Here is a 21035-nt window from a genome sequence, read left to right as displayed (position 1 = left end):
CGGACCGGGGCACGAACCCGTGTCCCCTGCATCGGCAGGTGGACTCTCAACCACTGTGCACCAGGGAAGCCCTGTAGTAGTTTTTAAATATGAAATTTCACCTTCAGAGATACTCAAATATTTATCGATCATTTTTAGGGTGTAATGGTTTTTAAATATGAAATTTCACCTTCAGAGATAGTTACTCAAATACTTGCAAATGAAGTTTTATGATGTCTGGAATTTGTTTGTAAATAATCCAGGGTGAGATGAGCAATAGATGAAACAAGACTGGCTGAGTTTACAAGCGTACACTATTCTTTTTACCTTTGAAGAAAGGAACCTCCTATTTTAAACGAGACACTGAAAACAGATTATACGGCGCACTCACAGGGGTGACAGGGAAGGAATTTGCTGAGTGGAGTTTGGCTCAGTGACGCCTTGACACATCCTAGCGAATGTAGGGCCATTAAGAAGTGGATCGTGAAGCCCATTGCTCATGGCGGGCTGAACAGAATGGTGACAACTTTCCCACGTCTGGGCCACTCCCCTCCCCGTGAACTCCAGCGCAGAAGCAACCTCAGAATACATTTCCCAGTTTCCCTTGCAGTTGGAGGAGGGGACCTGAATCCTGGGGTCTGTGACCAGATGCATCTGTTCCCAGGCTTTTCATGGGGGGCTCGAGACACAGCTGGAAGTCAGTCTCTCCAGAGGCAGAGATGGGACAGCAAGGCTGAGTTCCCGGGGCTGTGGTGCCCAGAGAAATATCCTCACAGGCCAATTTTGGGGTTTGGTTTGGGGGCATTTTCCTGTCTGCAGGGTCCGAAGGCTGCTTCTCCAGCTGAAGTCGTTTTCTGATAGTGCATAACCAACTAGTGCAAATTTAGCATCTTAAATCAACACACGTTTGTTATCTCATCGTTTCTGTTGGACCAGGAGTCCAAGCTTGGCTTAGCTGGGTTCCTGCTTCAGGGTCTGAGCAGGCAGCCATCCTGGGATAAGCTGGGCTGTATTCTCAATCAGATGCTCATCTGGGGTCAGGTCCACTTCTTGTGGTGTTTGAGGCTGTCGGTGGAATTCATCTCCCAGCAGCTGCAGGCAGGGCTGATGCTTCCGTATCTTGCTGGAAGCAGCTCTCAGGTCACCGATCCTTCTGTATCATGTGAGCTCCTCTATCTTGGTCATTTACCTCATGGCAGCTTGGTTTGCCAAAGCCAGTGACTAGAGGAGAGAGAGAGAGAGAGAGAGAGAGAGAGAATGAGAATAGAGCTTTTCTTGCTAAGAAAGCTACATCGTGTGTAATCATGGCAGGGACATCCCATCCTTTTTGCCATATTCTCTGGGTTAGAAGCACATCTCAGATCTCACCCACACCGAAGGCAAGGGGATTATACAATATTATAAACATATAAACATTTCATATCTGTGCACCCACCGGCTCTTTTAGCAATTCTGCAAATATCCAAATTCCTTTTTTTTTTTGCAACATCATTCAGAAGTCTATTCTTTGCTTGCACCTAAGAAACTGAATAGAGGACAGATCAACGGTGCAGCAGAATGACCCCAAACAACACTTGTGTCCCTTAATTATTTCTGCCTCTGACTGTCATATGTCTCTCCACCCTCCCTCACAGACACACACATAAATGATGATGTGAAGAAAGGCATGTGAGTGCAGAGAGGATATCGTTAAGAGCATGGACTCATCATTGTTTTATGGGAAAGACTGTCAGCACGGGTCTGATCTTTGTATGTATTTCCAGGGGCTGCCAAAACAAATTACCTCAAACTAGGTGTCTGAAAAACAACAGGAACTTATTTGCTCACAGTTCTGGAGACCAGAAATCTGGAATCAACAGGTCAGTGAGGCTAATTCCTTCTGGAGGTGCTGGGGGGAGAATCTGTTCCACGCTGCAACCTCCACTTCATTCAGGTGGCCTCAGAGGCCACCTGTGTCTTCAAAGAGGTCTTCTTGGACCACCTCCTGCCTAACATCCTCTATCCTCATCACCCTCTCTGCCCATCACCCTCTGTATTTGTCAGGGTTCTCCAGAGAGACAGAAAAAATAGGATATGTGGACATACGTATAAGAGAAGATTTATTATAGAAATTAGTGGTGGTCCAGTGGTAAAGAATCCACCTTCCAATGCAGGGAACGCAGGTTCTATGCCTGGTTGAGGAATTAAGATCCCACAGGCCACAGGGCAACTAATCCCGCACACCACAACTGAGCTCAAGCACCTCAACTAGAGAGCCCGCGTGCTGCAAACTACAGAGCCCACATGCTCTGGAACCCGTGCACCACAACTGCAGAGCCCACACGCTTTGGAGTCCACGTGCCACAACTAGAGAAGAGAAAACCCGCACGTCACAACTAGAGAGAAGCCCACGTGCCCCAATGAAGAGACTTTGTATCACAAAGAAAGATCCCGCATGCCTCAATGAAGATCCCGCGTGCCACAACTAAGACCCAAAGGAGCTAAATAATAAATAAATAAATAAATAAATAAATAAATAAATAAAATCATTTAAAAAAAAGAAAGAAAGAAATTGGCTCATGGCTATGGAGGCTGAGAAGTCCCATGGTCTGCTGTCTGCAAGCTGGACACCCAGGAGAGCTGGTGGTGGTGTCAGTCCAAGTCCAAAGGCCTGAGAAGATGGATGTCTTTGCTTAAGCAGAGAGGGAGCAAATTCCTCCTTCCACCATCTTGTTTTTCCATTCTAGCCCTCAGTGGGTTGGATGAGTCCCGTCCACATGGGGTGTGACCTCATTCTTTTGGTTTCCAGCTTTCTGGAAGAGTCTTAGCCAACAACTTCACACTCCTGACATGGCCTCAGATGTAAAATTGAAGCCACATGGACTTGCTTGCTGCCATCTGCTTTTCTGTGTGTACCACCAAAAATGAAGTATTTCTTATTCATGATCATTTCCAGTCAGTGGCATTTAAACAGGAAAAAATTACGGTTTTGACTGTGAAACATTTCCTGTGACTTTTGGCTACACTAGTGTTCTACTTGTGCTTTTTTTTTTTCTTTTTTTTCTTTTCCTTGATACACTCTCTTTACATTAAGAAGCACCAATATTTCAGATATAATTAAAGACTATTTCAAACACTCCTATATACATTTTTTTAGTCTCAATTTTCTAACATCGGTTCGATGACAGATAGATGAGGGAAGAAATGATTCCTACCAATGAGAAATGCTGACGATAAGAAATAAAGTTCTAGCGGGCAGGTAGCTGTGTAGGTGGGGGCTTGGAGGAGGGAAATGCTTGTGGGCTTGGCCCTGGTGACTGCCAAAGGCCAACGGGTCAGGTGCTGCCCAGGCTTGAAGATTAAAGCCTTAAGCTTGAAAGGGCACTAGAGCTGACCTGATTCAGGGTAGCGGGCTGGTGAATATACACCAGGTTGCAGATCTGTCAAGTTTGGCTGACTCCCCAAGAATAATTTAAACATCAGGAGAAAGTCTGGTGAACGTGATTCGGTGTGGCCAGGTGCTAATAACACTTATCCATCCATCCCTCCATCCATCTGACCTTCCTTCCCTCCATTCTCCCATCCTTCCATCCATCCACTCATTGATCCATCCGTCCATCCACCTACTCCCCATTCACCCATCCATCCATCCATCCACCGACTCCCCACTCACCCATCCATCCATCCATCCACCGACTCCCCACTCACCCATCCATCCATCCATCCACCTACTCCCCACTCACCCATGCATCCGTCCATCCACCTACTCCCCACTCACCCATCCATCCGTCCATCCACCTACTCCCCACCCACCCATCCATCCATCCATCCACCTACTCCCCACTCACCCATCCATCCGTCCATCCACCTACTCCCCACTCACACATCCATCCGTCCATCCACCTACTCCCCACTCACCCATCCATCCGTCCATCCACCGACTCCCCACTCACCCACCCATCCATCCATCCATCCACCTACTACCCACCCACCCATCCATCCATCCATCCACCGACTCCCCACTCACCCATCCATCCATCCATCCACCGACTCCCCACTCACCCATGCATCTGTCCATCCACCTACTCCCCACTCACCCATGCATCTGTCCATCCACCTACTCCCCACTCACCCATCCATCCGTCCATCCATCCACCGACTCCCCACTCACCCATCCATCCATCCATCCACCGACTCCCCACTCACCCATCCATCCATCCATCCACCGACTCCCCACCCACCCATCCATCCATCCATCCACCGACTCCCCACTCACCCATCCATCCATCCATCCACCGACTCCCCACTCACCCATGCATCTGTCCATCCACCTACTCCCCACTCACCCATGCATCTGTCCATCCACCTACTCCCCACTCACCCATCCATCCGTCCATCCACCTACTCCCCACTCACTCATCCTTCTGTCCATCCACCTACTCCCCACTCACCCATCCATCTGTCCATCCACCTACTCCCCACTCACCCATCCATTCGTCCATCCACCTACTACCTACACATCCATTCATCCATCCATCCACCTACTCCCCACTCATCCATTCATCCGTCCATCCACCTACTCCCCACTCACCCATCCATCCATCCATCCATCCACCTACTCCCCACTCACCCATCCATCCATCCACCCACCTACTACCCACTCACCCATCCATCCATCCAACCATCTATCCATATATCCTTCCCTCCTTGCTATCTTCCTTTCTTCCTGCCATCCATTTTGTGTACATGTGAGACTTCAAGTTGACCATCCCATACCCTTTAGCCCTTCTTCCACAGTATGGAGCTTTGATTTTATCGCGGGTGGTGATGTAGTGGACATTGTTGATGCTCCCCAAGCCTGGACACCTGACTGCCAACAGCTATGAGTGTTGGCTATTAACTGCCCCTTCTTCACAGAACGGTCCTGGCCTGAAGATGAGCCACCTTACCCTAAAGGTTATGCCCGTATACTCCCTTCCTAGGGTTGAAGGCAGTGCCTGGCCAACGACTGACGACTGGGGTGGACAGAAGCCCCTCTGGCCTCTAGGAGATACATTCCACGCTCCAGAGTGCCCGGCAGGGTCAGGGTAAGCCCCATCCCCAGCTGACACTACCTCCTTGCTCAGCTCTTGGCCCTGTCCTGGCCAGCCTCCCTAACTTTCTCCTCCCGCGAGCTCTCCCTCCATAACCCATTGGCACAAGAAGGCCCATCTCAGGTTCTGCTTCTGGGAATGCAACTCGAGCCTCCTCTTTCTCAGCGGCAGTACTTGATATTTCCTGCCAACTCCAGGAGGGCACTCTGCTCATATATTTTCTGGACTTCAGGCTTCCCGTGGTCCTTCTGTCTGTTCTCACTGCTTCCACGTCCACGGGTGAGAGGGGAGGTCAGACTCCATCCTATTAAATTGCCATCATATTTCCAGGACCTCCTTCCTGAACTAGGTCACACTCTAGGGCGTTCTCCAAATTTCCACTCTTACAATTTTCAAATACATTTACCTCCTATTCAAAAATAATGCAGTGCAGAAAATTTAGAAAACGCAGACACCAAAACATCCCTCATAATCTAAGAACTAATCCCTACTAAAGGTTTAGTGTGTTTGCTGCTATTCACTTTCACTTGTTTATAGAGAGTTTCTATAGAACTTGCATTGGCTTAGGCTGTGCCTTTAAGATTTACGAGTATCTGCAAATCATTAAACGTTCTTCTACGATGCTTTCAAATGGCTGCGGAGTTTCCCAGTACACACTGATTTCCTGTAGTGCCTATAGTTGTTTTCTGTTGTGTTTGTTTTTACTATTTTTCTGTTGTAAAGAATATTCTTGATGGATGGAGGTGGTTATGGACTGAATGTGTGCGTGTTCCCGAAAATTCACATGCAGAAGCCCTGATTCCTGAGGTGATGGTGTTAGGATTTTAGGAGGTGATTACGGTTAGATGAGGTCATGAGGATGGGGTCCCTGTGATGGGATTAGTGTCCTTATAAGAAGAGGAAGAGACACCAGAGCTGTCTCCCCGTCATGTGAGGACACAGCAAGAAGGTGGCATCTGTAAGCCAGGAAGAGAGGCTGGCCAGGAACTAATCTGCCCATGCCATGATCTCAGACTCCCAGCCTCCAGGACTGTGAGAAATAATGTCTGTTGTTTAAGCCACGTGTGAGCGTGTGTTTTAGAGGAAATATATACATATGCATGAATATCTGGCTTGGAGAGCAGGTTAGGAAGGGACCAAAGTCAGATGCATTAACAGTTAAAAACTGAAGAGATAGACGAGGTCCCAGCTTAAGACGGGGAGTCACCAAGGGTAACACTGAAACACAGAATTGCCCTTTGCATCCATCAAAAATGGTCCAACCTTGGTCACGTCCTGTGGTTCAGCCAGCATAATGCACGTGTTACTGAACCAGGTTTGCTTGCCTGACACCGAGCAAGCCAAACGCTGTGATGCTGGGGTCTGCAGCAGAGAGAAAGGGCTTATTCACGAGGCAGCCAGGTGGGAAGACAGGAGAAGAAACCGCACATTGGCCTCCCTGAAGGTGAAGGGCTTAGGGTATCTATGGGGCAAAGCTGAGGTGTGGGGAGTGTGTGGAAAGGTGACTGAAGATAAGAAAAAAATGTGTGATCACATCGGTCAGAATGGACAACAGTAAAAAGTCTACAAATAATAAATTCTGGAGAGGGTGTGGAGAAGAGGGGACCCTCCTACACTGTTGGTGGGAATGTAAATTGATACAGCCACTATGGAGAACAGGATGGAGGTTCCTCAGAAAACTGAAAATAGAGCTACCATATGATCCAGCAATCCCGTTACTGGGTGTATATCCAGATAAAACTCTTAATTCAAAAAGATACATGCACCCCAGTGTTCATAGCAGCACTATTTACAATAGCCAAGACATGGAAGCAATGTAAATGTCCATCAACAGATGGATGGATAAAGAAGATGTGGTACATATACACAATGGAATATTACTCAGCCATGAAAAAGAATGCAATCACGCCATTTACAGCAACACAGATGGACCTAGAGATGATCATACCAAGTGAAGTAAGTCAGAGAAAGACACGTACCATATGATGTCACTTATACGTGGAATCTAAAATTTTGTGTTCTAAAACACAAAAGAACTTAATTACAAAACAGAAACAGACTCACAGGCATAGAGAACAGACTTGTGGTTGCCAAGGGGGAGGGGGGGTGGGGGAGGGATGGATTGGGAGTTTGGGGTCAGCAGATGCAAACTAATACATATAGCATGGATAAACAACAAGGTCCTACTGCAGAGCACAGGGAACTGTATTCACTGTCCTGTGATAAACTATCATGGAAAAGAATATTAAAAAAAGAATGTGTGTGTGTGTGTGTGTGTGTGTGTATCTATTTATGTATAACTGAGTCACTTTGCTGGACAGCAGAGACTAGCAAAACACTGTAAATCAACTATACTTAAATTTAAAAAAAATTTTTAAAAAAAAGTGAGTTGATCGTCACTCTGAGAAGGTGCAACTAAGGTCCAGGCTTCTTCATGGGACCATTGTTCAGAAAATGTTGGCATTAGCTTGTTCTGAAGGTTGGGTTTTTGGCCCTGGGATGTGAAAATGTCATCAAGTGGACTCTCAGAAATGCCCCGTTGGAGGGTCTGTGGTGTTGACCAGTCGTACCTGGCCTGAGCTCAAACTGGACACAGCTGAACCCAAGTTCCTGAAAAATAACTCTGGCAAACATCTAACAGTTTTTTTTTGTTTTTCTTTTTTTGTTTGTTTGTTTTTTTTTTTGGCAAACATCTAACAGTTTAGGCTCTGTGATGCTTGGGGAGCGTGTGAGGCTTTTTGTTTTCTGGGTTTTTTTTTTTTTGGTAGCAACAATTGAAGTGATCAGTGAAGGCAGGTTCCAAGTTCATCATGTATTAAGCACGTTACAGTTTAACGCATCTCACTGATGACTCCCCTGGGTTCCCCACTCGGAGCAAGAAGCCTGCTCCCAAAATGCGTTCTATCCAGCTCCCAGTCCAGCTTATGGACTTCACATGGGCTCTGTGGTGTTTGGATACAAGGGAGGAAGCTTTTTCAGGTAATTTAATTTTCATTCTGGAAGTTAGAGCTTTCTGAAGCCAAAGCATCTGCATGATGTTATGGAAATTTTTATTTTGAACTAAGGAAGGCAGCGCTTAAAAAAAAAAGAAGAGAAGTAGCCGAAAGTCATCTATTAAATTACAGAAGCCTTCAGAATGCCTCCCTGTAGGGACATAAATCTAAAACCTCCAGCCCTGGCATTCAGAGAGCAATGGTGCCTGAGGTTATGGCTGATGATGGGGACTCAGCCCCTCGGTGACCAAAGGCACACAGCCTCCAGAAGCTTCTAAAAAGAGAAAAGTGTCAGCCGTGGTCCAGCTCAATTGTTGGAGGCTGGAGATTTGCCAGGTAGGACCTTTCTTTTGAAGGTAATTGGGGTGAGCTGAAAAGTTCCCAGGGAAGGGTCTTTGGAATTTGACCTTGGCAGGAAGCACATGGTTTCTTTATCTATGCTTCTTTCAGAGGCTGGCTTACCTCAAGGTGCCAAAATGGCTGCAGCAGCTCCAACATCCCCTTCCTCCCTCAGAAGTGCCCTGGACGTCCTCTTGTTTACAACTGACCAGGGTCCATATGTCCTCTATTGGCCCCAAGACTGTGGTCTGGAAAAGGGAAAGTGGTAATTGGCAGAGTCAAGGCTGAAAAGCGAGGGGTAGAAAAACATATAGAGAGAAATTTCCCTGGAGGTATGGGGCTCTCTGGCTGAGTGGTCAACCCAGGTTAGCTACAAGAAGGGACACTTCAAAGACGGTTTTTTTGGTTTTTGTTTTCGCCCGAAAATGATTACATTACCTTCCTGCCTGTAGTCTACAATCATGTGTTGGGGTTTCAGTTGGCCGAGAAAAAGAACCACCTTGTCCCTGGGTACAGGTGTGTTTGTTCAGATTGCTGGTCTTGTAAGATAAGCAGTCTGGGGGCCCTGGGGTGTGGGTCCAGGCACCTCTGGCCAGATGTGTGTCTGACCCAGTGGGTACACGTGTCCGTTGTGTATGGCGGCAGATGGCGGCGGAAGGACAGGTGTCAGGAGGGCAGGGAGGAGGGGCCCTGAGTCATCCCGGGAGCCGGAGGGGTGTGATGGGTAAGACCTGGCCCTGGGTAGGGTCGGGAGGGTAGAATCCCGGAATGTGACTCAGGGCTATTTCTGTCTGACACCTTCGTTCCAGTGTCCTGAAGGAACACGGATAGAATTTTAAGCTAATACCTTAATTTAAAAAATATTGTAAGCCCGGGACAGGGAAGGGCACCCACATTGCAGCTGTGGCTTGTGACTGTCGCCAGAGATGCCTCTCCCCCCACCAACCTGGGCGCCAGCTGCTTCGGATGGGGGAGGGGAGACATGTCCCACCCCTCCCCACCTCCGGCTCGGCGGGGAGACGCTTCCGGAGCCCGGAGGCTCCTGCAAAGGAGGTCCTTGGTCAGGCTGGGAAGTAAGGGCGGCCCTGCGCCCGGAAACCCCTACCCGTGCTCTGCGCTCTGCTACTCCAGACTGGACTTTGGGGACCGCGGGCTGTTGCACCCGAGGCAGGGGGTCCACTCTTAGCAGACCCCGGAGCGGGGGCTTCACTCCGTTGTCTAGAGAGGCCGCCCGGGGGGGGTCCCCGTTAAAGAGGGGTGGGAGGGTGGAGACGCGGCCCTCCACTTTGGGAGCAGGAGAGACTGGCCTCGCCCCGCCTCCCGAGCGCGTGCCCTGCCCCTGCGGCTCCCTGTGGCCCAGGGGTGGGGCGGCCGCCAGCGGGGAGGGCTGAGGCCGGGGCGGGGCGACCGCGCTGCACCCTGACCCGGCCCCGCCCCGGGGGTGTCCCTCCCGCCGCCACCGTCCTCGCGCCACTCCCGGGACAGACACTGTGCGTCGCGGGGCGCACCATGGCGCGCCGGGCGGCCCTCGCGCTGCTGCTGTTCGGCCTGCTTGGCACCCAGGTGCCCACCCGGGGTGAGTGAGAGGCGGCCGGTGGGGCTCACGGGGGCGCGGGCCTGGCTTGGGGACCCGCGTCGGGGCCCCAGGGAAGGGCCATGGGAGGGGGTCGAACCTTGGGGGACGGACGCTCCGTGTGGGGTGGACATACTTCGGGGGGCATAGTGCGTAGGACACGTAGTTTGGGGGTCGCACTGGGGAAGCATGCACCTCGGGGGCGCGCTGTGCGGGGCCTACACACGTTGGGGGACGCATGGCGAGGGACGTATTTTGGGGGCGCACTGTGTGTGTGGGGGGGTGGCGCGTGGAGGGCGACGCGCCGGGGAGCCCTGAGCCGTCCTTCCCGCCTAGAGGGACCCGCTGTGCCAACGGGTGGCCAACGGCCCAAGGAGGCGGCCTTACCCTTTCCTCCCCGCTTTCTTCCCGGGCGCCTTTGCACTCACTCCGCAGGCGGAATGTCAGCGTTTGTTTTCACATTCACAGACTCTTAAAAGTTGGAAGGCCCCTGGGTGGGGCGGTGGCCCCCGAGTCCCCTCTCCCTCCTCCTCCCCCCGGGGTTCCCTTCAGTTCCCGGGCGCGGGTGTGCGCCTCTGCGGCCGCCCCGCGCCCCGGCCAGAGCGCTGGCAGGGCCCGGGGACCGCGTCTTTGTTCAGGCGCTCGGTGGCCGCCTCCGGGCGCCACGCCCTGCGGCCCGGGACTAAATTTGGACTCGGCCGGGGAGCCTGAAACCCGGGAAAGGGGGAGGAAGCCAGGAAAAACTCGGGGCTCTAGAAACGCTCAGCAGCTCTTGCGGTGTCCGGGCCGCGGGGACTTTTGGCGAGCGCGCGGTCGGGTGCAGAACGACGCCGCCAAGGGACACGTGTTCTCAGCCGATCGTCCGTGTGTCCGAGTAGATAATTCGGAAAACCGCACCCAAAAAAGTGTCAGGAGAAGGACAGGACGCCCGGGACGCCCACACTCCCCAGCCAACCTGGCCTGTTTCTGGTTCTTGCCTGCGTTTTTCTGTCTTTCTCCTTTTAAAATGGAAGTTGAGATCCAGTTTTCCTGTCTCTCTCTTCTTTGAAAAGGAAAGTTGGGATCCTGCTGGGCGTGGCATAAAAAACGGGTTTCTCCGACTAACGGTTGTTTTCTGTCCTTACGTGGTTATTTTTAAGTGCACAGCCACTAGGGCAGTGTCTTTTCAGGAGTGGTCTGGTCGGTGGAGGACACGTTTTAGGAACCAGACACAGGACAGAGAAGGCCCGGTGTTTACCTGGAAATTTCCAGCTCAGCGCTAGAGGTTGAATGTTGAGCCCTGGTCCCCCGCCTGAGTTTTAGTTTGGGGAGGATTTGCTAATCGATGTCTGCATTTTTAAAATGTGTGCCACGTATTCTAGAAGTTGTGTGTTCGTTGCAGGCTTTAGAACCAATTCAGCCTGATCCACGGGAAACTCTTGGAATAGTTTACAGCTTGGTGGGGAGGGCCTGGGATGGGTTTCCTGTTTCTCTGTTTCCTGCCCTAAATCCCACCTAGCTGCCTCCCCACAGAGTTCTTCATTAGTTGTTGTTTTTTTTTTTTTTTTCCTGCCGTGTGGTTGAGTCCCACCTGCTCATGAGACTTTTTCGTGCACCCCCCTGGCTACACCTTCATTCATGTTTCGTGAGTTAATTGCCCTCTGAGCCCTTAACTGTGTGCCTCGCCCCAGGGAGATGGATCACAAGGGGTTCTGGTCGCCCAGGAAGGTACCATCTGCTGGGGGAAGGGAAACATCTCACCAGGCAGATAGGACACAGGGCCGAAGAATGGTGACAGTCCCACAGTTCAAGGACTCAGGGGTGGGGAACACAGCCTTGGCCAGTGTGAGGGTGTGGCTGAGTTGGAAGCTGTCTCTGGTGACAGTTGTTTTTCGTGTGTTTGTTTTTTAACAGGTTTCACGTACAGGTTGTATTCTACCCTGTATATAAAATGTGTAATTTTTAGAAGAAACCCAGAGCACCGTTAGCCTGGAATTGCCTGACTTCCATGCAGGTTGCTTCCAGCTACTCGGGGTTGGTTGATGCTTTCAGCCAGCAGATGTTGGGGCTTGAATGGCAGGGGGATGGGAGGGGAGCACAGAGCAGCGCGGGGGTGGAGAGCCAGCCTCGCCCCGAAAGAACAGAGGGAGAACAGAGCCTTGATACGTGCTGATCTCTTGGAGGGCGCCTCCCCCGCCCCTGCCTGATCCTTCTGGGGTCCGAGGCAGGGAACGGACTGTTCCTAAGATACAAATGGGGTTTTATCAGGAAAGTTTGCTTTTGAGTTGCTGAAGTTCAGAACACACTTCCCTCTAGAAATCGGGGTTTGGCTTCGTTTCCATTCTGGCTACAGAAGTCCATTGAGTCAGGGGTAGATCTTCATCGGGATGCAGGTAGCACTGGCCTGGTTTCTGAGGCCTTGGGACCCAGGGCTCTTGTGTTCCCAGGTTTTTCTGGAAACCCCCGTGGGACGGCGTGGGGTGGAGAGACGCAGGGGCCCTAGAAGGCAAGAGGCAGCTTCGACTTTCAATGGAGCCCTGCTTCCTCCCGCCACCAGGGACACTTGGCCATGCCTGGAAACGTTTGTGATTGTCTCAACTGTAGGGGGCTGTCTCAACCAGGGCTGCTGGTCCACAGCCCGCAGTGCCCAGGACGCCCCGTATTAGTCACCCAGCCCCAATGTCAGTCGTGCTGAGGCTGAGAAACCCTGACCGAGCCTGGAGACTTAATATCAATCATTTATCTATGTATCCATCCATCCGTCCGTCCATCCATTTGCCTACCTGTGGCTGTGGTTTGCAACCTGGGATGACTTGGTCCCCCAGGGGGACATATGACAATGTCTGGGGACGTTTCTGGTTGTCACACTGCGGGGAGGGGCTGCTCCTGGCACCTGGTGGGTGGAGACCAGGGAAGCTGCTGCACACCCCGCAGTGCCCAGGACGCCCCACGTCAGAGGGTCCTCCAGCCCCAATGTCAGTCGTGCTGAGGCTGAGACACCCAGGGATTTGTGTCACACGTTCCAGGTTGCTGGTGGCTGGGGGTTTGGTTTCCGTAGTCTTCCTCCAGGTAGGACACTCACATCCCGGGCTTTAGAACTCCTGGCACCTGGGCGACCTAAGGGCGGACCGGGTGGGAAATGGGTCCAGTAAGGTGCTGACTCCAGGACCCCACGCTCCATGCCAGCCTCTGCACAGTAGCCAGTGCCGTTCGAAAATCCAGAAACGCCTATAGGGAAAGCGACACTTCCGGGGCAACTGCTGGGTTTCCGGGGATTCCCTCCTCATCCCCGCCCGAGCAGGTGTGGCTTCTCCGGCTTCCCGTCCGGCTATTCCTGTTTCTGCCTGCCACGCAGAGAAAGTGAGTTTCATTGTCCTGCCTGCGTGTTCGGCTCTGATAAAAAGTTAATTGCGTGTTATTTCCTTTAGGGCTTTGGCTTTTTCTTCATTCTCAGTTTATGATGGTTCAACTCCCCCCCCCTTTTTTTTTCCATCTGGAGATATTAAAATATTTGATTTTGGGGGGCGGTTTCTTCATGGGGGGAGATGCACTTTTCTTCATGTGGGTGATATGCTGAGTGTTCGGAAAAAGAATGCAGGTGGTCGAGTAGTTATATCCATCCGACGTGTAGGAGGCAGGGTTTTCACGGATGAAATGTGGAATTTTTTCCAGCTGAGGTTTTCCTCCCAAAGGAGACTGACTACCACACACATGGAGCCCATGTGTTTGTTCCTACTGAGATTTTCCAATCACGGTGGCTTCTTTTAGGGAGAAAAGAATCCCATGCTTGTGTATGACTTACAGACGGGGTTAGAAAGAAGACGGAGGTTGTCTTGGGGTGAGGTGTCGACTCATTCAGCGTCCTGGCTTTCCACAGAATCCTTCAGACACCCAGCTGTTGGAGGACGCCCAGCCCTGGTGGCAGCTGGGGAGACACATCTGGCACAAGACATCTCACCGAGTCCCCATGTGGTTTGTTCTGACACCCGGGTGTCCGTCCCATGTAAATCAGCGGAGATTGCCCTTTGATCTCCTTTGCCAGTTCTCAGGGTTAACGATGGAGTGTGTGTTTACAGATCTCCGAAAGTCCTTTTGGGGGGATACAGTGGTTTTGGAAGTGTTTTCTGCAGACAGAGGGGTGTGTTCTAACCCTCAGAGGATGACACATACTTGAAAATGAACTACCCGCAAGCACTGTTATCAACATGGGTTTCGTGATACAAGTCACGGCAGCCCCTTCGTGGCGGTAGTGTTTACCAGAGCGTCTCTGGTGGAACAGGGAAGGTGTTGTTGGGGAATTAGAATTCAACCCAACATCAACCCAGAAAGCCTCTCTGCCACGGTAAAAGGGAAAGAAACCCATTTTATGACTGAGTGAGCGTGACGCCAGGATGTGACATGCATCCCAGGTGACCCACTAAGGCCGCAAAGACGCACTTTTAAAAGTAGCTAAGTAAATGTCACCCGTTCTATACAGGTCATCAAAACAGGCTCCTTTAGCCACTGAAAATATTTACCCACCTTGGAAAAGGACAGAGAAAGATCTTCTGGAAGCAAAGGGCGAGGGAAGAGAAGTCTCTTCCTTTGTTTCCACCAGGGCTTTTATTTTTAATTTACAGTCCCTTCCAACCTTATAGGACAAAGACCCACATCACACACACACACACACACACACATGCACACAGACACACACATGCACACAGACACACACACACACACACACACATACACACATAGACACTTCAATCACAGTCAACAGCCGTGAATATTCTGTTATATGTGTCCTTCTGGGACAATGGCCAGGTTGTGTAGGATACACAAATGGTTGGTCTTAGGAGATGCTGCCGTATTGCTTCTGATTTTGGCTTTATCCTCCCAGGGAGTTCTGGTTGCCCACCCAACACTACATGTTCTTTTTTTGTTCGTGCCTAATCTCTTGCGTGAAAGAGGTTAACTAACCAAAATTCCTATGTGTATTGACCTAATTAATAGGACAGGCACACCTCAGAGAGATTGCGGGTTCGGTTCCAGACCACCCCAGTAAAAGCAAGTCACATGAATTTTTTGGTTTCCCAGTGTATGTGAAAGTCATGTTTACATTAGACTGTAGTCTGTCGAATGTGCAGTGACATTATGTCTTAAAAAAAAAACAATGGGGCTTCCCTGGTGGCGCAGTGGTTGAGAGTCCGCCTGCCGATGCAGGGGACACGGCTTCGTGCCCCCGTCCGGGAAGATCCCACATGCCACGGAGCGGCTGGACCCGTGAGCCATGGCCGCTGAGCCTGCGCGTCCAGAGCCTGTGCTCCGCAACGGGAGAGGCCACAACAGTGAGAGGCCCGCGTACCGCAAAAAAAACCGAAAACAAAACAATGAACATGGCTTAATTGAAAAATACTTTATTTCTAAAAAATGCTAACCATCCTCTGAGCCTTCGGAGAGTTGTAGTAGTAACATCAAAGATCACTGATCAAAGGTCACCGTCACACACGTATCATAATGCAAAAGTTTGAACGATTGCGAGAATTACAAAATGTGACACAGAGAAATGAAGTGAACAAAAGTTGTTGGAAAAGTGGCACCAATAAATTTGGTCGAAACAGGGTTGCCCCAAACCCTCAGTTTGTAAAAAACATAGTAAAGCTAAATGCAATAAAATGAGGTCTGCCTGTGTCTTTCACATCTGCATCTGTATCTGTCCACATAGGGACACAGGAGTTCCTTTTTTTTTGTTTGTTTGTATTCTTCGCCTAATTCTTTTTTTAAAAATTAATTAATTAATTTATGGTTGTGTTGGGTCTTCGTTGCTGCACGTGGGCTTTCTCTAGATGCAGAGAGCGGGGGCTACTCTTCATTGCGGTGCACGGGCTTCTCATTGCGGTGGCTTCTCTTGTTGCCGAGCGCAGACTCTAGGCGCGTGGGCTTCAGTAGTTGTGGCACGCAGGCTCAGTAGTTGTGGCTTGCGGGCTCTAGAGTGCAGCCTCAGTAGTTGTGGCGCACGGGCTTAGCTGCTCCGCGGCATGTGGGATCTTCCCGGACCAGGGCTCGAACCCGTGTCCCCTGCATTGGCAGGCGGATTCTTAACCACTGCGCCACCAGGGAAGCCCCTCTTCGCCTAATTCTTATGGCACTTTTGGGAGTCGGTACACGGCTGTGTTAGTTTCAGCTTTGTCTTGAATGACTCGGTGTGGCCACCGTCTCGCTACTCGTATTATTTTTTAAAAATCCCGTAAACAGAAAACCAGAAACTTCTTTTTTTTTTTTTCTCCCCCTAGAGTTAGATACAAGCTCTCTAAGTGGTGTTTTTCCAGTGGCGATTAGGGACCCTTGGACAGGCTGGGAATGTAGTGCACGTCCAGCAGCGTTGAAACAAGGAAGATCAAATAGATTAGAGTAGAAAACACCAGCATACTTTACCCACGCTTTGCTAAGTAAGCATCGGTGTGGCTTCGGTGCCAGTTCAGCTGTCTGGGTGGACTGGGCCATGTCGTAAAATGTCTTTATTTCCGCAGAAGGCAGGCGGGGGCGTTTGAAACCCATTGCAGATCTGAACCCCTTTTCCATCGCTCTTGCTTTCTGCACTTGGACATTTTTGATAGAATCCCTCTGTTTTCAAAAAGGGCCATAAAGCCGCAGGGCATCAGCAACTTTTCAAAGAGCCAAGTAATGACTCCCAAGGGTGCTTTTGAGAAGGAAAAAAAAGAGAGAGAGAGAGAGAATTCATTTTCATTGCTGCCTGTTCACCGCCCTTCGTGAGAAGGCAAAGAGCCAGACCTGTTGTATTCCGGGACTTGGAAGGCATTCGTCATCCGCAGACAATGCAGCCAGCGAATTCCGGCTGTTTCTGTTTGTGCATCCGCAGGGCGTTCCACCCTCCCCTCCCCCCCTCCCCTCCCCTCCCCCCCCTCCCCTCCCCACCCCCTCCCCTCCCCACCCCCTCCCCTCCCCACCCCTCCCCTCCCCTCCCCTCCCCCTCCCCTCCCCTCCCCCCTCCCCTCCCCTCCCCCCTCCCCCCCTCCCTCCCCTCCCCCCCTCCCCCCCCCCTCCCCCCTCCCCCTCCCCTCCCCTCCCCCCTCCCCTCCCCTCCCCCCCTCCCCCCTCCCTCCCCTCCCCCCTCCCCCCCCTCCCCCCTCCCCCCTCCCCCTGCCCTGACTCGACTCCATGCTGAGGAATTAACTAAAGACTAGTGGCCTGGACAGGTGTGATTGATGATTGATTGGTGCATGGATGATAGATAGACAGATCATAGGTTTATAGAGGATGGATGGATAGACAGACAGATGGTGGAAGATAGATAATGGATAGATGATAGATAGACACAGGATAGATGGAGAGATGTCAAAAGATAGATGATGCATGGATGAATGGATGGATAAAAGATGATAGATAGATATGACAGATTAGATAGAAGATAGATAGATAGATAGATGATAGATAGATAGATAGATAGATAGCTGCAGTACCTGTCTCAAGTGGTTGCCAGTTGGAGGGGGCCATTATCTCACTGCTCTGAAACCACCAGCACCTAGACTCACCGTAAGCACAGCACCAGGCAGTGGGTTATAATCTCTGCATTCCTACAAGATAAGGAGCTGACTCAGAGTTGGGGAAGGAATCAGGGCATGGGAAGGACGGAGCAGAAGATGAGCCTCAGCTGCGGTGTGGACTGCATCCTGCTACCACAGAGAAAGCTTTCCTGGTCACCTCTTGGAAGGCAGATGCTGGTTCCCCTGCAGTCCCACCCCCAGATCTCTCTCCACCCTAGGCTAACTTCCATAAATGCTGATAGATCTGGTCCGTCTGGATGCACCCACGGTGTCTACATTGCTCCATATCCCGGGCTTCTCATGATGTTCTCCCAGGCCGGCATGTCCTCCTTCACTCCTGCTTCTTGTGATAGGACCATTTGCCCAGATTCTCAAAATGAAAAGTCAGCTTTCATTCCTGCCAGCTCCTTCTCCCATATCCGATGTTAGCGAATCCTGTTGATTTCATTTTCTAAATCTTTCTCCACCTATGCTCCTGTCTCCATTTCTGCTTTCATTTTTAAGGCTCCCCCTGCCCCCCCCAAATCCTTCCAGGAAGAATACAAGAAGCCCTTAACCATTTTCTTTCCTGGATGCTCAGGTACTTTGAGAAGGCCTGGGGACTCCCCCTCAGAATAACATTTCTTTTTAATGCATAAAATAAAATACATAGGACTGCCAGGGAAACGGATTATATTAAACCAGCCACCCAGTGTGCAGGGGAAGAAGATGCTGGCCTTAGCCGAGGGTGTTGGCAGAGCCTGGACCAGGACAGCAGAAATGAGAGAGAAGGGACCAGCTGTGTTAAGGAGTAGTAAGGAAATAAAAATCTATACTAGTGGCTTGCGAACCGGCCCCCAAAGTTTTTTCTTTAATTGGCCTGGGGCACAGCCTGGGTCTCGGGACTTACGAGGTCTCCTTGGATGTGCAGCCAGAGATGAGAACCAAGATCTGTATTTGAGCTTCAGAAACTGTAATATGCATAGGAATCACCCATGGAAATGCTTTAGTCTGGCTGGGAGGGATGCTGAGGGCTTCCTGTAGGAGGGCAGCCTCTTATCGGGGCTTTGAGGACTGAATAGGAGTTTTCCTGGTATGGACAGAAGAGATTGGCATTTACGGCCAAGTAGAGGATTCGAGGGAAGCCCCAAGGACGGACAAGGTGCCCAAACTGTATGACCCCTCAAATCATTCACAGGATGCTGGGGGGATTGTAAATTTTCGAGGGACATAGAGTGACATCTATTGTATTTCCATAACATCTTACCGAAAAACCCGAGTGAACTTCTTGGCCAGTCATAGTAGTGATTGTACCATCCATCCTCAGCATTCAGACTCCATATTTGCAAATCTGCCTACTTGCTACAATTTATTGGTAACTCCCAAATTGATACTGAGTTCGGGGATTTGTGCCCAGCTGCAAAAACACGGAGTCACCTCTCCAGTCTTAGATTGTAAACAAGTATCTGTGTCGTGCCGCATTTTTGTGCTTTATGCTTGCGATTTTGCTTCTAAGCACGAGGAGGTTGCCGCGTGCCTGAAATACGTGTGTGAGATGAGCTTCCTTTAGGCGGGAGAAAGAGTGCTGTGAGCATCAACAGTCTAGATTAAATAAGATCAAATTCCACAGAAACATGCATGAAACAAGGTTATGTGCGATTAACTGACGGCGGTGTGACCTGAGGGCGCAGGGACTTAACCCTGGAGTTCCCCAGGAGCCATGATTGAATATTATTAGCTCATTCAGCATTTCCGGCGACTGTAAGAACAGAACCACTACGGATGACGTGCCTTGACTGTGATTAATAAACAGAACTGTCAGGTCTAGGTTAGGGGCCTTGGGCCAGTTTCTGGAGATGCAAAGCCTCTGTGAACTGATCAAGTTTGGGGCCTTCTGACGGGTCATTTAGGGCCAGTGCGAAGGGGCAGGGCGGTGACCCAGGTGAAGGGTGATAAAATTGGAAATGGATTTGGGGCTTTGAGTCAGATCCTGGAGGTTATCTTTCAGGGTGACAATGACTTGGTTTCCTAGCTCAGGGAGACTGAATTTACCGGGGTCCTAGAACTACCTCCCTACAGCCGGGATGAGGGTCCTGGGCCACTCTTGCCATCCCAGCCCACCCACCAGGATCAGCATCACCTGGAGGTTGTTAGAAATTCAGAGTCACAGGCCTGGCTCCCACCCACTGAGTCAGTGTCTTTGGGATCGGGGCCCAGGAATCTGGGCTCCCCAAATTCTAAAACTCACTGGTCCACGGCACCCGGAGCCCAGCCCACAGCGTCCCCAGATGCTCTGGGTTCTTCCAAAGCTTGACCCAGCCCAGAGTGGCACCCCCAGGGTTATGGTACAGGAGAAGAACCTTTCCCCTCCTTGTCACAAAATCTGTAAGGCAGAATGTTCAATGACATGGCTCGAGAAACGGCAAAACTATGTCTGGAGCAATTCCTTCCTAGCTACAGAAAAGTAAGGGCATCTCTAATATTTAGAAATAAAATAAGCTCAAACAGCATTCACCATCACCTCTGGCCCTGGACCAGCCCTGAAGAGCAGTGACCAGCCTGCACGGGGCCAGGGCCGGGGGGACCCTGGTGTTGCCCTTGACATTGCAGGGGACTGGGGGCGAGTTCTGGGGTCTCCGTTTCTTCCTCCCTAAAAGAGGGTCTTGCAGATCAATGGTATTATCTAGACAGCTCCAGGAGCATGCAGGCCGTCCAGAAAATTCATCCATGGCTACTGTTAGTTTTACGTGATTCTTACCTCATTAGTAGGAAAATCTGAAAGCCCAAGAAATCTTTTAACTGCCTAATTTTTATTTTGATTCTAACTTTATTTCTAGAATTTATTTCTATTTTATTTGTGCCTGTATTTATATTATTAGGTTCTGTGTATAAATGATAAAATTTATGTATAATTCATAATTTCTATAATTTATTATAAAAATTTAAATTTTATCTCTACCCTTATTTTCTTTCTAGAGTTTGTTTCATGTATACATATATCCATTGATATAATTCATAGGTTCTGTGTATAAATTATAAATTACATAATTTATAGTTCATTATTATAAAATTTATATTTTCTAATTTTATTTCTAGAATTTATTTCTATTATATGTATACAGGTGTTCATTTATATAATTGATAGGTGCTGTGTATAAATTATAAGTTACATAATTTATAGTTATAAAATTTATTTCTTATTCTAATATTATTTCTAGAATTTATGTCTATTATATTTAAACGTATATTCATTTACATAATGATAGGTTCTGTGTATAAATTATAATTTATATAATTTGTAATTTATTATTATGCAACTTTATCTTATTTCTTTTCTAATTTTGCTTGTATAATTTATTTCTATTTTATTTGTATATATTTATTTATATAGCTTATAAATTCTGTCTAAAGTATAAATGACATAATTTGTAACTTCTGTAATTATATTTAATTTCTCTTCTAATTTTGTTTCTAAAGCTTATTTCTACTTATTTTTATATATTTATATAATTTATAAGTTCTGTATATAAATGATAAATTCTATAGTTTGTAATTTCTGTAATTATTATTGCAACTA

At 49.4% G+C, this 21035-nt stretch overlaps 1 protein-coding gene and 1 long non-coding RNA gene across 11 annotated transcripts in view; one reads left to right on the top strand and one right to left on the bottom strand.

The window, feature by feature from the left end:
* Positions 1–275: 275 nt before the first annotated feature.
* On the bottom strand, positions 276–9682 carry LOC109551449 (uncharacterized). The gene is made up of 3 exons (XR_002178229.3): positions 9489–9682; positions 8507–8631; positions 276–1200 (listed from the first exon to the last, which is right to left on the bottom strand). It is a non-coding gene; the product is annotated as an uncharacterized lncRNA (long non-coding RNA).
* Positions 9683–9803: 121 nt separating this feature from the next.
* Positions 9804–21035, top strand: part of LOC117307501 (CD99 antigen-like) — a 33076-nt gene continuing 21844 nt past the window's right edge. For 3 of the 10 annotated variants that reach the window (XM_073798842.1, XM_073798841.1, XM_033848976.2), the window contains exon 1: positions 9805–9959. In XM_073798842.1, the coding sequence (XP_073654943.1) occupies positions 9893–9959 (67 nt within the window). In that variant the 5' untranslated portion in view covers positions 9805–9892. Of the gene's footprint in view, positions 9960–21035 lie in introns of all 10 variants that reach the window. The other 7 variants (XM_073798843.1, XM_033848978.2, XM_033848979.2 and 4 more) reach the window with 4 other exon arrangements.

This window comes from Tursiops truncatus, chromosome X, assembly GCF_011762595.2.
Source record: "Tursiops truncatus isolate mTurTru1 chromosome X, mTurTru1.mat.Y, whole genome shotgun sequence".
Taxonomy (NCBI): domain Eukaryota; kingdom Metazoa; phylum Chordata; class Mammalia; order Artiodactyla; family Delphinidae; genus Tursiops; species Tursiops truncatus.
The sequence above is the reverse complement of the archived record's forward strand: the minus strand, read 5'-3'. Positions and strand labels throughout refer to the sequence as shown.